We start from the raw sequence: 14,725 nt of genomic DNA, 5'->3' as shown, positions 1-14,725 counted from the left end.
GTTTTTACAGCAGATGAAAACACTTTAATGTCTGTGAGTGTGTAGTTATTTATTTGCTTTATAATCCCATGGTAATCTTTATAATGATTCTGTTCTGTGCAAACATAATAATAGCTCATATTTACTTAAAGCCTACCACTGTTTATATCTTTTATCTCATTTATTCCTATCTGTTGTAGATACTCACTGTCCTCTTTCATAAACGAGAAAATTGAGGCTTACAGAAGTTATATAACTTGCCTAGGAATGCACAGATAAAGCCACAATTTGAATTCAAAACAAGTACTTTTGGGCTCCATCGTCTCAGCTTCTATGGGGTTGAACTACCTTTATATCAATAATCTATTTCAAAATGCCATTTGTGAGAGCAGGGATCCTGTCCCTCTTCTTTATTGTTGGGTCCTCACAATAACCATATTTCTCCATGTATTAGATGCACCTTTTTCAAAAAATTTGGGGGTCTAAAAACTGGTTGCATCTTATATAGTGGTTGTAGAAGTGTGGCATTTCAAATGCCATAGATGGAACTGAGGACGAGACAATATATGAAGACAGTGATTCGTCATCAGACACAGACAAGGACAAGCTAATGGATGGGAGTTTTGACAGTGATGGGAGTTGTATGAATTTTATGAAGAGTAAAAGTTGAGTTCAGTAACTTTATGTAATACATTTTTATTTCAAATTTCGGGCCCCAAAATTAAGGTGCATCTTATACATAGCAGTGTCATATAGGTGGGGAAATATGGTAACTTCTACCCACATGGCACATGAATAATAATATTTAAAAATAAGAAAGAGGAGGATATATTATTACTGATTACCACTGTCAAGGTAAAAAAAAAAATTTGTCTCATCCTAGTTGACTTGAAGGCCAACAATAGGATAAGGGAAGGTCAGCCATTCAGCTATCCTATTACCTGGAGCCGGACCACGAGTGGCTTGATTCTCCATGTTATAAAATATAGTATGTTAATAAGAAATTTGAGGCATAGAAAAGACCAACAGATCAGGTGATGATCAGCATTGAAAGGATAATTTGTTATTCATGGTTCCCAAGAGGAGACGTGCCACACCTTGGTGGCCACACTGGGCAGCACCAAGGTTGGTCAGCAGGCAGAGGGATAGGGAAGAACTGTGGGCAAGAGTCCTTATGGTTTCCACAGGAAGGAATGAGTGAGCAGGGTAAACAGGCTTAAGACTGGCTAGTCTGAATACTTTCCCAAGGTTCCGGACATAGAGGCTGTGCGGGGATGGCAGGTACCCGGGCTGGGCTGAGGCGGGCAGGTGGAATGTGACAGCCTGATAAAAGAAGGTAGCTGGGTGTGGGCTCTGGACTCGTTGGTTTATATTAGAAAAGCACAGGTAGGCAAGCTCTTTACTGTCTCTAAGAATTGGTGACCCTTGCGAGGTGTAGTCCCTCCAGGAGCAGCAGGACCCTAAGATGTCAAAACATCAGAATACAGAAAGTGAGAAGCATAACGTGTTTTTCTCTGATATCCATTACTTGTCTGCCCTGAGCCTTCAGCAATTTATCAATTACAGTTTGATTTCCCTCTAGCCTGACCAGGCGGTGGCGCAGTGGATAAAGCATCGGACTGGGATGCGGAGGACCCAGGTTCAAGACCCCGAGGTCGCCAGCTTGAGCAAGGGCTCATCTGGCTTGAGCAAAAAGCCCACCCAAGGTCGCTGGCTCCAGCAAGGTGTTACTCGGTCTGCTGAAGGCCCGCTGTCAAGGCACATATGAGAAAGCAATCAATGAACAACTAAAGTGTCGCAACGAAAAACTGATGATTGATGCTTCTCATCTCTCTCTGTTCCTGTCTGTCTGTCCCTGTCTATCCCTCTCTCTAACTCTCTCTCTGTCCCTGTAAAAAAAATACAGTTTGATTTCCCTTCCTCCCCACAGGCTCCTGCAGAGGTTTGTGCTCCCGGGTGGTTGCTCTGCAGATGAATAATCTACCTTCCCTGATAACAGAGCACTCTGGGAAAATGGGGGGAGGGGGGGTAGATACACGGCTGCCCAGCTCCCTGCTGACCTCGCTGCTCTTTTCTCTCTCTGTCAGTTGAGTGGACTTTTGGCTGCTGGACATGAAGAAATTATATAATCAATCAACAAATATGTATATAATGAACCTCTACAATATGTAGGGCTCTGTGGAAAATTGTCCAAGGGACGCAAAGGCAATTTATAAAGCGATATTTCTGTTTTTAAGTAGTATATGATAACTATTAAATAAAGAATGTACATAAAAAAAAGAATACAGAAAGAAAAAGACATAGTTAGTATACTCCAGCTAGAGGCCTCTAGCCATTCTAACTTTGGAAAGGTAAAAAAATCTACCCATAAGCCAGATAGACATACCCAAAGCAAATCCAGCTATAAAGCACTAAGATGGGTCATAATGCCCTATAAGAGAACCCCTCTTAAAAAAAAAAAAAGAGAGAGAAACCCTCATATGTAGAGGAACAAGAAAAAAGAAAAAGAAAAAAGGTAATGAGTACTGGAATAGCAAATGGAACTCTCTGGGCCTAGATGTCTAGGGAGCCTTTAAAGACTTGTCACAAGCTAGTGCGTCCCTCTTTACAAGAGGGTGAACCCCACCCCAGGGAAAGTTTTATGTCCATCAAACATTACAGAATAGAGTTGCAACTATTCCTCTTCATAATCCATTTCATTGGCAAGCTGCATTCTATAATGTAGTACACGCACACACGCACACACACACAGAGCAATAGTTTGCCTAAAAGTGAGCTCAGCATCAGATACCACCCACCTCTCTCGTCAACACACTCCATGTCACACATTCTCAAGAGTCTTCCTTTAGTGGGTCTAAGTTGATGTGGCTGAATGGGCCTTTTTGTTTTTCTCCAAAGCTTTGAAATACATTAAGACAAAATAAAGCTAGACCTGCCTATTTTGACCTCATAGCTTCCTTAATACCAGGAGCAGGATTTTCAAATCCAAGAGTGCTGTTTACTCCAGGAAATGTTTTCTTCAGAGTAGTGGCAAAAGCAAACACCACATTATCTCCAGTTTCAGCGAACACTTTATTCTCCTCGTTGATGTCTCAAAACTGTCGGAACCCAAAGCCTGATCAAGTCCTTTGGCAAGAAATGTGGGTGTTCTACAAAAAGAAGCAAGAGGTTGGATGTAAGGACATAAGTTTCTGTTAACTGTATTTCTGAGTGTTTTTCCTCACTACAGTCCCCAACTGAACTTGAATAAATTAGACACAGTGTCGATAGAAGTAAAAGAAGTAATCTGTAAAAAATATCCCAGCAAAATAAGGATCCGTTGAACAGTCAGCTAAATCCTGTCAGAAGAAGAGAAAAAAGAGAATAGTTAATGTAAGAATTGACTGTTTTAAAAGTATATTTATTGATTGATTTTTTTACTGAAAATTTTAAAAAGAAAAGCTTACTGGTGCAGCTACACGGAAGTGGTACGCGCTATCAAAGAACGGGGCTACAGGGAGGCTCCAAATGTGCTGGTGTCCCTAAATAACGAATGAAAGAGAGGTCCATCTCGTAACCATATTTTACACGTAGATAGAATGAGCATAAGCTGAGAATATGCTTCCTTGACAGCTGTAGGAGCGGCACCTGCGACAGCAGCTTTGGATAAGGACGGCTGGAATAGCCTGCAGCTTCTGAAGGACACAGCATGGAGGACGGCGAGCGGAGCCCGGGGACTGGGGTCAGGTAGCAAGGGGAAACCCTGGCCTGTGGCTCAGGCATCATTCTGCTAGCAGGGAGCAGAGGCTGCGCCACAGTTCCACACACACCTCTCCTGGAACAGGGGCCTCATGCCAAGGAGCTGGAAGGCATTACCTGGGTCATCTCTGTGGAGACCTCTCGGCGGTTCTGCATCCCTTTGGCTTCCTTCTTCCTCTGGAAACATATATTTCCAAGGGTGAATTTGCACTGGAAGACTATCAATGGCTCTGTGGTGCTTCAAAGACAAATGAAAGAAAGGGCAAATGGAAAAGCAGTTACTACCTCCTATCAGGTTATGCGTTCATAAGAAGAGGAAGCATAATGGGAACATAATTTGGAAATACATTCAAAGTTCCAAATAAGCACTTTATTACAGATAGGTCACTGATGCCAGTATGCTAGCTCACATCTCATTATTACAGAAAGAAACTCAACCTCAGGTCCACTGCTATGGACTGAATGTTTGTGTCCTCCAAAATTCATACATTGAAATCCTAACCTCCAGTGTGATGGTGTTAGGAGGTAGAGCCTTTGGTGATTAGATCATAGGGTGGAGCCTTCGTTAGTGAAATTTGTACTCAAAAAAAAAAAAAAAAAAAAGACCCCAGAGAGAGCACTGTCACCCCTTCTACTATGTAAACACATAATAAGATGACTATTAATAAACCAGAAAGCAGACCCTCACTAGAAACCAAATCTGCTGGTGCCTTGATGTGGACTGCCCAACTTCCAGAACTGTGAAAAAGAAATTGTTGTTCAAGCCACCCAGTCTATGGTATTTTTGTTACAGCAGCCCGAACTGACTAAAACAATTACTGATTACTGAGATAGCATAAGACAGTTTCTAAAATATAATCTCATGATTTAAATTACCTCAACATCAGAACTTCTCTTCTCCATAGATTTTAAAATAATTTTGGACTATATTCCTTCCCTTTGCGCTGCAGCTAAATTTGCATCTATCTGAAGTTTCCAGGATTTCAGATTCTACAAAATCCTGGACTGGGTAAATTTTGTTTGAAGCAGCAAGGCTAACAAACACAGGTAGGGATGTGGAGGTGAGACCCACTGGAGATAACTAGCCTTTAAAGCTATCTCCAGAATGAATGGTTCTTCTCTGGAGGTTGGCCCAGTAATCATCACCAGGAGGATGAGCATTATCTGTGTTTGGAAATAATCTTTTTTCACAAGTGGGACAAACGGCCTATAATCTCAGCTGAGGATCCGTGTCATTTTAAAATCAGCCATATTAGAAAAATGGCCAATGTAGTGGCTCAAGATGGATCTTCTGCCACTTCAGGAAATATACCACTTAAGCTTATTTCCCTCTGTTGAAACTAGGCATACTGTTTCAGGTTACTCAGGCAGTGTGGGAGAAGAGTAGTACGTTTAACTTTTAAGAACAGTTACATTTAGCTTTTGCTCTGCCTTGAATTATGGTGGGCTCTGAGTTATGAAATATTAGCTGCTGGAAACAGACCTTTTCAAGGGGAGCAGCTGGGTTGAGAGTCATTAGCTCATTGTAGGAGCAGAGTTGATGAGAAAAGGTGTAGGAAGCCTGAGGGAAGCAGAGGAAGAGATGGGGCGGGGGAGGTGATGATGAGGAAGAGCAACAGAACAGGGAGGTGGAGGGAGAGAGAGGACAGAGGAAAAGGAAAGAGAGAAAAGGAAGGGGAGAGGAGACAAAATGTGGAGGAAGTAGAAAGAGACTAAAATCAAGAAACACAAAATGAAAATCATCTGTCTTCATGGTAAAAGGTAGCTCATTGCATATTTTTTGAGTGAAGTGGGCCAAAAGTCTTAAAGTACTGCCTGACCAGGCAGTGGTACGGAGGATAGAGCATCGGACTAGGACGTGGAGGACCCAGGTTCGAAACCCCGAGGTCGCCGGCTTGAGCAAGGGCTCATCTGGCTTGAGTGCAGGGTCATTGTCTTGAGCGTGGGATCATAAACATGACCCCATGGTTGCTGGCTTGAGCCCAAGGTCACTGGCTTAAGCAAAAGGTCACTCGTTCTGCTGTACCGCCCTCCCTTGCCCCCCAGCCAAGGCACATATGAGAAAGAAATCAATGAACAACTAAGGAGACCAAGGAGCCACAACAAAGAAGAATTGATGCTCCTCATCTCTCTCCCTTCCTGCCTGTCTGTCCCTATCTGTCCCTCTCTCTGTCTCTCTCCGTGTCTCTGTCACACACACAAAAAAAGTCTTAAAGCTCCATAATTAATTAAAATTAATGTGAACAGATTAGAATTTCATGATTTTGGAGGAAAGGTAGTCATAATAAAGCTATCATTTATTGAGTGCCTACTCTGTGCCGGGAAAGGGCAACGGTTCCTTTATCTATCTCATCTCATTGTGAAGGCAGGCAAGTGTGGTTAAAAAAACTGGCTGAGTTTGAAGCTCAGCTCTACCTCTTACAAGCTCTGAGTTTCGTGATGGATTTTTTGACCACTTGAAACCTGTGTTTCCATCTGAAAAATATAAACTAGAAAAAACAATGCCAACCGTGTGTTGCTGAGGATCATATGACCCAGTACTAGAGTACAGAGTGTCTCGCTTATAGTCTAAACTCAGAAAATGGGAGTCACGAATTTATTATTAACAGTGATTCCCACAGCAACTCTACTTGTTATGATATAATGTCAAACTCATTTTATAGATGAATAAATAGTAGTTCAGAGAGGATAAATTGTTTCTCCAAGGCTGCAAAATTAGTAAGCGACAAAAACAAGTTTGAACCCTGGTCTGCCCAGTTCCAAATGCTGACTCCTTTTGTTCACTCCCCCGGGGAACGGAAGTAGTGTCTGCATTAGCACTGCTACCAGGAGCTCACAAAAATGTTCAGTTTTTCCATCCAGGGCAGGTCACTCTTGCTCCCACCCCACTTAAAAGAGACACAGCCAGGGGCAGTCTGCAGCTTGTGAGCAAGCATCAAATCCAAGGTCACTTCCACTTTGCAGCTGTGAGCGCACAGCCTAGAGCCTGTCCAGCCCAGTGGGAGGAGGGAGAATGGAAGATCCCAGCCTTCATTTATAAAACCCCTTTCCCAAGCTGGTCCACCTTTTAACCCCACTGTCACTGGTTAACAGAGACTGATAATTTTCCATCTCCTGACTTCCTGATCAAATTGTAAAAGAAATTCAGACTGGCTCTTCAAATAACAATGGAATTGTTTTTCACAGCTATGCACTTACTTGATTTCCAGAGAGAATTTGACATTGGTGGGTGTGTGCTTATTAACGGGAATATTATAATTGTAATTTCCAGACCTAATCATAAAAAAAATAAAATAAAACCACAAATCAAAATAGGCAGGCAATGTTTCAAAAGGCTTTTTGCTACTCATTATATACTCTATAAAGTAAAATATTCTTTAATAAAGACATAAAACCGAGTTTAACATGGTAGAGTTTCATGTTTTTCAGAGACATACCTGTCAAATTGCAAAGTGATTTCTTGCAAGTCTTGATAGATAAAATAGACCACAAAGATTTACAGTTTGTTAGAGCCCACAAACAAGGGGATGGAAAGTCAAATCCCAGGCCAAATGCGCAAAATTAAACACACGGGAAATGACTTCAGTTCCCCTAAGGAGATACAGACGTTAGGAGACAGATGCAACGCGGGCGCAGGCCTCAAACTAACAATCCCTCTGGAAAGGAAGACTGGAAATAATAAACGCCAGCTTTTCTACCGCAAATCACTCTCTTTTAGTAAACATTAGCAGAAAATATTATGAACTTTCAGAACTTAAACCAACCAAATTATTATAGTCCTAATTACCGCTTAGTAATGGAGATAATTGCAAGACAGAAATGCGTATGCAGAGATTCCTGCCTCCTCCCCTTTAAGAGAGAAACCTGGGGAAGTGCGGGAATGCCTCTGATTTCATACTGAAATGCAGACTCCTGCAAAAAGGAATATCGTCTGTAAGGCCATCTTTTAAGTTATACGTAGAAACAACTTAAAACCAGGTAAATGAGGAAAATAGCCAGTCCTTTTAAATTCTCTTTAATGGATACTAAAGTCAGTTGTTAAAAAATGAGAATACAAAAACAAAAGAAATAGAACTGCATTGGCATCAGGAAAGCTCTGTTCAGCTGGAGGAAGCTTAGGTAAATGGAATTCATTTCCTACTCCATGCCTCCCAACATCTGTATGCTTCCCGGCAACCCGGCTCAGTGGATGAGAACGGGGAGGGCAGGGAGAATAAGATCCCATCAAAGTGCTGATATTTACATCTGAATCATCTTGCTGTTCTCCTCTACGTGGCCCTACCACACTAATTAGCGTTGGTCTCCAGCTTTTTCAAGTTTACTGTACCTCCGGCTCCTTTATGACAAAACAGGAATGAATAATATCAACCCACAGGGATTTTGTGAGAACTCAATGACATAGTAAATGTAGAGGTCATAAACAGATCATAAGGCACCATGCAGTCTATTTTTAAAACTCAGGGTCATCAACTTGAAGCCTAAGTTATATCAGGCTGAAAAGGAATAAGGCTGAGAATCCATAGAATTTGTGACAATACTTTTAAAATGTAGGGTTTTGCCTCTAACCGAGCAGTTACCCAGTAAATATTTATCAAAGAAAGAAAAGTAACTCCCATTCTTAATGCCTACAACTTGCATTTGGTGCCTGCTGAGGTCATTTGTACTCTATGCTTCCAGACCCACCCTTGCCTCCCCTGGAGACAGACGCTGCTGGTAACTTTTGCAGCACATGGACTTTCTCCCTCCTAGTCGAAAAAGCTAAGATAAGCTATTTTTTCAGTCATTAAAATAATGATATCTCTTGTTATTTAAATATACAAACGTCAGCTCATGCAAAACTTGAAGCCATTGGTAACAACGTCCTTCTTGTCTGTAAAAGTAACTAACTAGCAGCTCTGCACCTCTGGTTTGTTCCTTCACAGAGTCAGCCACAGAGCTGCCCCTAAGCTTTCTGCTTGGGTCGTTCCCATTAAACCAGGAGGCTGGGATCATGGGAGATGTGGTTTATTGACATTTGCTAATACCAACGGTTTTATGATTCCCTCTTCCACCATGTAGCAAATGTGTTTCCACTTAAGGAGCAGTGTAAGCACGCATTGATTTCACTGTGCAGCTTTAGGTTTTATTCCAGTCTCAAAAACCCAGAGCCCTGAGTAAATGCCAGAAACAATTGGGGTGTAATGGCGAGGCTTACCCACCCGCACTGGAGGCTTCTACTGCAATACCGACGATCGATTATTTGCTGGATTTCCATAATCTGTATAGAACTGATGGTTGTGTCAATCCCTGGATGGAGAAGAAATAAAAGAAAGTAAACCCTTCTGCTGCGGAAAAGTCTTGCACGGCAGGACAGTGTCCAAATTTTGGAATGTAAAATAAGAGTTTTCTAGATAAATGGATTTCATTTGCATTCAAATGGGAAAAGAAGGAGGAGAAGGAAGGAGAGAAGGCACATTTGTTGTTGTTATAGAAAACTTCAAGAAAACAAAAAGGAAAAAAAAGACCCAGGTTCCAATAGATAGCTTCATAATGTCCTAAAGAATTTATGGACCCTTAAAGTCCTACTAAATTGAAATTCATTGAAAATGCTTTAAAACATGAGAAAACAGAAAACAAACTAAAAATGTAGTCAGAAAAGAAAAAACAACAGAAGAGAAGGAAGTTCAGATCAATTATTAAAATCCATGGAGATCAACCACAACTTGCCTAGTGACGAGCGGCCATCTCTAACGTACCCTTTCATCATAAAAGCGTAATGCCATGGGTGTTTGTGGCAGGGTCCTGCCTTTGTCCCTGGTCCTCACTCTGGTCATTACAGCTTGTAGTTACCATGCCTGGTTCCACAAGTCAAAGGATAGAGTCATTCAAATTTGTACTTACAGTCACTCCCCCAGTCAGGGCTGGTTAGCACATCTCCTGCCAAGAACGATGTGCTTCTGTCTTCTGAAGAGGAAAAATGGCTGTCAGTCTTTAAGGCTTATGTTAGGATGAGAAGAAACCCAGTGTATGCCCTCATTTGTCTCTGTCCTTGACTGTTTCCCCATCCTTTCTCTCACCTCTCAAAGCATTGCATTCCTGTCACATTTATTACAGTAGATTCCCATCTTTCTCCAAGAAGTTATCTGCTTTGGGCTAAATTCTGTCCCCTAAATTTTCATGTATAAAAATCCTAACCTTTAGTAGTCAGAATGTGATTGTATTTGTAGGTAGGGCCTTTAAAGATGTAATTAAACTAAATGAGGCTGTTAGGGTGAGCCCTAATCCAATTTGACTGCTATTCTTCATAAGAAAAGGAGAGATTAGGACAGGGGTCGGGAACCTATGGCTCACGAGCCAGATGTGGCTCTTTTGATGGCTGCATCTGGCTCACAGACAAATCTTTAATAAAAAAAATAATAATGTTAAAAATATAAAACATTCTCATGTATTACAATCCATTCATTTCCTACCGCTCATGTTCATGGTTGCGGGTGGCTGGAGCCAATCACAGCTGTCCTCCGGGACAACACCAAATTTTTATTGGATAATGCGAAACATACCTGGGTCCTTGTATGGCTCTCATGGAATTACATTTTAAAATATGTGGCGTTCATGGCTCTCTCAGCCAAAAAGGTTCCCAACCCCTGGATTAGGACAAATGAGGGTATGTATATAAATGAAAAACTGTATGGACACAAGAAGTGGCCACCTGTGAGCCAAGGAGAGAGGCCTCAGAAGAAATCAGACCTGCTAACACCTTGATCTTGGACTGCTAGCCTCCAGAACTATGAGAAAATATATTTTTGTTATTTAAGTCACCTAGTCATGGTATTTTGTTATGAGAGTCCTAAAAGACTAAGACAACATCTCAGATTAGATCAGGGAAGCTTGTAGCTCCCTCCTTTCTAATGCCATGGCATTTATTACTGAATCTTCTAAGTGGTGATCAATCAGTGATATTTCTATCACTATACCAAAGGGCATGTTATCTCTATTATTGATTAAATTTTTTTTTGAGAGAGAGAGAGGAGAGAGATGAGAAGCATCAACTTGTAATTGGCTTTACTTTAGTTGTTCATTGATTGCTTCCCATACATGCTTTGACTGGGGAGCTCAAGCCACGCCAGTGACCCCTTGCTCAAGCCAGAGACTTTGGGCTCAAACCAGTGACTCTGGACTTCCAGCCAGCAACCTTGAGGTCCTGTTGATGATCGGTGCTCAAACCAGGAATCCCTCACACCAGCCAACAAGCCTGCACTCTAGTCAAATGAGCCTGCACACAAGGGTTTCAAACCTAGCACCTCTGCATCCCAGGTAAACTCTATCCACTGCGCCACCACCAGTCAGGCATATATCTGTGCAATTTTTCCCTTTCTTGAATTTTTCCACAGCAGGGAACCTCTCTCTCCTACATAACATGATCCATACAGGAATAAATTGAGCTTAAGGTAAGGACTGAGTCGTAGTCAACTGAAAGAAATCAGATCACTGGTGCGGAGCTAGAACTTGCCATGGAAAAGGAAGGTGGAGAAGTGCTTATGATGCATTAGAGCCAAAAAGTCATTTTATTACTTTTTTAATGTTTATTTTATTAATTTTAGAGAGAAAGTAAAAGGGGGAGAGAGAGATAGGAACTTCGATCTGTTACTGTATGTGCCCTAACTGGGGATCGAACCAGCAACCTCTGTGCTTTGGGACAATGCTCTCACTAGTTAAGCTATCAGGCCAGAGCCAAAAAGTCATTTTAAATGCAATTCTAAATGGATAATTCATAAACATACAGATGATTATTGTGAAGGTTATGAAAAATTGTATATTTTAAAAGTCGATAGTGAAAGCAATCATTTAGTGGGTTGTTAAACAAACCTAACAAAAGAATTTAAAATTTTCTCCAGCATTTTTTTAAATTTTTATTTATTTATTTATTTATTTATTTACAGAGACAGAGAGTGAGTCAGAGAGAGGGATAGACAGGGACAGACAGACAGGAACAGAGAGAGATGAGAAGCATCAATCATTAGTTTTCATTGCTCATTGCAACACCTTAGTTGTTCATTGATTGCTTTCTCATATGTGCCTTGACCGTGGGCCTTCAGCAGACCGAGTAACCCCTTGCTCAAGCCAGCGACCTTGGGTTCAAGCTGGTGGGCTTTTCCTTAAACCAGATGAGCCCGCGCTCAAGCTGGCGACCTTGAGGTTTTGAACCTGGGTCCTCTGCATCCCAGTCTGACGCTCTATCCACTGCGCCACCGCCTGGTCAGGCAGCATTTTTTTTAATGTGCAGATTTTTTCTAAGTATTTTTACTCTTTAATGCATTCCTTTATTTGCATTAAACAATATAATTTTATATTTTTCAATATGCTCTTGGACAAAATCCAAAGACATTAACCTCATTGAGCAAGCGACACCAGGTGACACAATATGTGCTGCTTTTGTGGGAAGAAAAAAGAGGCACAATCTACAAGTTTCTGTGTGAAATTTCAGGATATAAAGCAAAAGTGACAGTGGGCATTACTTGGGGACAATCACTCGTAAGTCTCTGTCCTGGTTAGTAGTTCCCACGCTTATCTCGGCCAACCAGAAGGAGACTGATATATGGGGTCTCACTCTGCAGGCAAGTGTGCCAGGTTCCAGTGCATGAAATCAGCTGCTGCTGTGGGAGGCAGTTCAGAGCCATTTCACATCTTATAAAAGTTGTACATTTTTAAAAATACATTCTGCAAACTGTATAATGTCTCCAGTCTCTCCAACACATCGAGTAAGATTTTTTCCACTCATTTTAAACATCATGTCACAATCTTCCTTCATCTGGACAATATTACTAGTGGCCACCCGGTTGAAGGCGACAAGGACATAGTTGGGGCCCTGGATGCGGAGAGGTACTCCATGGTGGTGGGAGGACGGGGGCTGCAGGCCAGACAGGCTGGAAGACTGCCTCTTGCTCACTGTTGTATCCTGACAGAAGGGAAGGCCAGGCTCAGCTGTTGGTGCTCAAGAAGCATTTGTGGAGAGATGGAAGGAAGAGAGATGGAGGGGTGGGGGGAGATGAGGGAAGGCCGATCAAATACCCTCTAGAAAAATGTTTCCTCTTGCACACTCACAGGGGAAATTCCCGGTGGATGGGTGCAGAGGGATGTTGGAAGTGGATGTGGGAAGCTGAGCTCCTTCACCTTATGAATAAATGGGAGTGAGACAGAACTTAGAGGCAAGGCAAGTCTCCTCCCCAACATGATGCTTTCCATGAAAAACAAATGATCTTAATATATAAGGACGTTCTAGAAAATTGAAAAGTTATTTCTCTTTAGATATAAATATATGTGCTATCTAAAAAGGCCTCCAGATTGCTTGGATTCCAGCTATTCCAATCATAATTTTCAAGCACACGTCTCCCGCTAGCTATGAGTTTTGCTTGTGATTGTTTCCAAAGATGGCTGTGAATTTACAAAGCAAATGAGGCGTAAAGGAAAGACAAAACCAGACCTGCTCTATTCCTCTGCTCTCTTCCCCTACCTTTGTTCTGCTTTCCTGCTGAATTTGCAGGAAAGGGGCTCATTTTTAATCCTATAAATAGTAATACAGAGTTGGCTCACTGCCACAGAAGGGAGTTTTCAGGTTCCTGAAGACTAGAACCCAGTGATAGGATTTAGTAGCTGATAACAGTTTTTTAACAGTAACAGAAAAGTAAAGTTGAAGTGAGATTATCTTGCCAATTTAGAATTACCAAAATGGCTTTTGAAAAGCAGGATTTGAAATATCAAATATTACATCTCCTATAAAACACCTGCAATGTGTCACATCTCTGAGGCAAGACTCTTCAATTCTGAAAGGCTGGTTATTGAAAAACCATAAATTTTCCTCTCGTCATACAGGGGTGGCTCTCCCTTTGCAAATGCCTTCCAACAATACTCACTATAAAGTTAGCAGACATTCCCAAGGGGTTTTCAAATCAGCGGATAAGATCTCTCAATAAGCTAAATTAGACACTCTGGAGAGGAGAGATTTAAGATGGCGTCCAACCAAAGCATATCCTGTTGTGGTGGAATGTGTGTGTTGTACTACTTATAAAACTGCACTGACGGCTGAGCTTCATTCAATACAGCATGTTGGGTACCTCTTTCTTTCCTGACTGAACCAGCCTCATAATGAGCCCAACCAATCAAGGACTGAGTCCTTTAATACAGGGAACCATTTCCTTCTGGCCATTTGCTCTTCTTCGAGTTCTGGTATCCCAAACAAAATAAGCATAAATTCCAGATGCTGTTTTGCTTTATGAGGTTTTTAAAAAAATCTTTACCAAATCTTTACAAATCTGTAGCATTCCATAAATTCCCTCCCCCCTACACACAAACAGGCTCTTTATTTTTTAACATCTACTCTGTTGTCTATTTAAATCTTTATTAGTTCCATAGAATAATATCTAGTCCATAAAATTCAGTTGGTTTATCAAAGTAGATATCCAAAACACCCACTTTCCACTTCCTGGGTAATTGTACCCAAACCTTTTATTAAATGAGGAAAGAGAGGATAGCCTTTCTGAAAGACATGTATGTACACATCAACTTAGGCCCAGAAGAAGAACCATGGTTTGAGTTCAGCACATCATAAAAATGTTGATTTTTATTCACTTCTTCTGCTAGTAGTTTTACTCCTCGTGTATGTGTTTCTGAAAGTGTCTCCCAAAGTTAAGGAAATGTAAGATGAGCAGACACTCACTGTCTCAGAGAAGAGAGCAACAACCCTTCAGATCAAGAGCTAGTTGTTAACAGCATTGAATTTGCTCGAAGGTCAAGAAACTTTTAAAATGAGAATTGGATTAGTCCCTGACCTCTTCCTGTGCAGAATCCTGTGTTTTCAGTACTTATCTCCTAGGTGAGATGGTCTCTTCTACAGACTGCTCTCAGAAACAGACACCAAGTGTCCCCAAGGTAGACTCTCAAGGTAAGGCAAGGATTCAGCAGCCACAAGGTTTCATGTGCTTTTCATAAGGGGTGAAGGCTTGGGGGGGGGGGGGTAACAATTGCAGCAATG

At 41.5% G+C, this 14,725-nt stretch overlaps 1 protein-coding gene across 1 annotated transcript in view; it reads right to left on the bottom strand.

Moving 5' to 3' along the window:
* Nucleotides 1-1,148: 1,148 nt before the first annotated feature.
* The window catches only part of MYRFL (myelin regulatory factor like), a 133,307-nt gene continuing 119,730 nt past the window's right edge, over nucleotides 1,149-14,725 (bottom strand). The window contains exons 20-26 of the mRNA XM_066257651.1: nucleotides 9,598-9,660; nucleotides 8,916-9,003; nucleotides 6,916-6,990; nucleotides 3,835-3,955; nucleotides 3,426-3,500; nucleotides 2,778-3,317; nucleotides 1,149-1,439 (exon numbers count right to left, since the gene is read on the bottom strand). Coding sequence (XP_066113748.1) covers nucleotides 3,231-3,317; nucleotides 3,426-3,500; nucleotides 3,835-3,955; nucleotides 6,916-6,990; nucleotides 8,916-9,003; nucleotides 9,598-9,660 — 509 coding nt within the window. The 3' untranslated portion in view covers nucleotides 1,149-1,439; nucleotides 2,778-3,230. The remainder of the gene's footprint in view (nucleotides 1,440-2,777; nucleotides 3,318-3,425; nucleotides 3,501-3,834; nucleotides 3,956-6,915; nucleotides 6,991-8,915; nucleotides 9,004-9,597; nucleotides 9,661-14,725) is intronic.

Source organism: Saccopteryx bilineata, chromosome 2 (genome assembly GCF_036850765.1).
Source record: "Saccopteryx bilineata isolate mSacBil1 chromosome 2, mSacBil1_pri_phased_curated, whole genome shotgun sequence".
Lineage (NCBI taxonomy): Eukaryota > Metazoa > Chordata > Mammalia > Chiroptera > Emballonuridae > Saccopteryx > Saccopteryx bilineata.
Note: the sequence above shows the minus strand (reverse complement) of the source record. Positions and strands in the feature narration are given on the sequence as shown.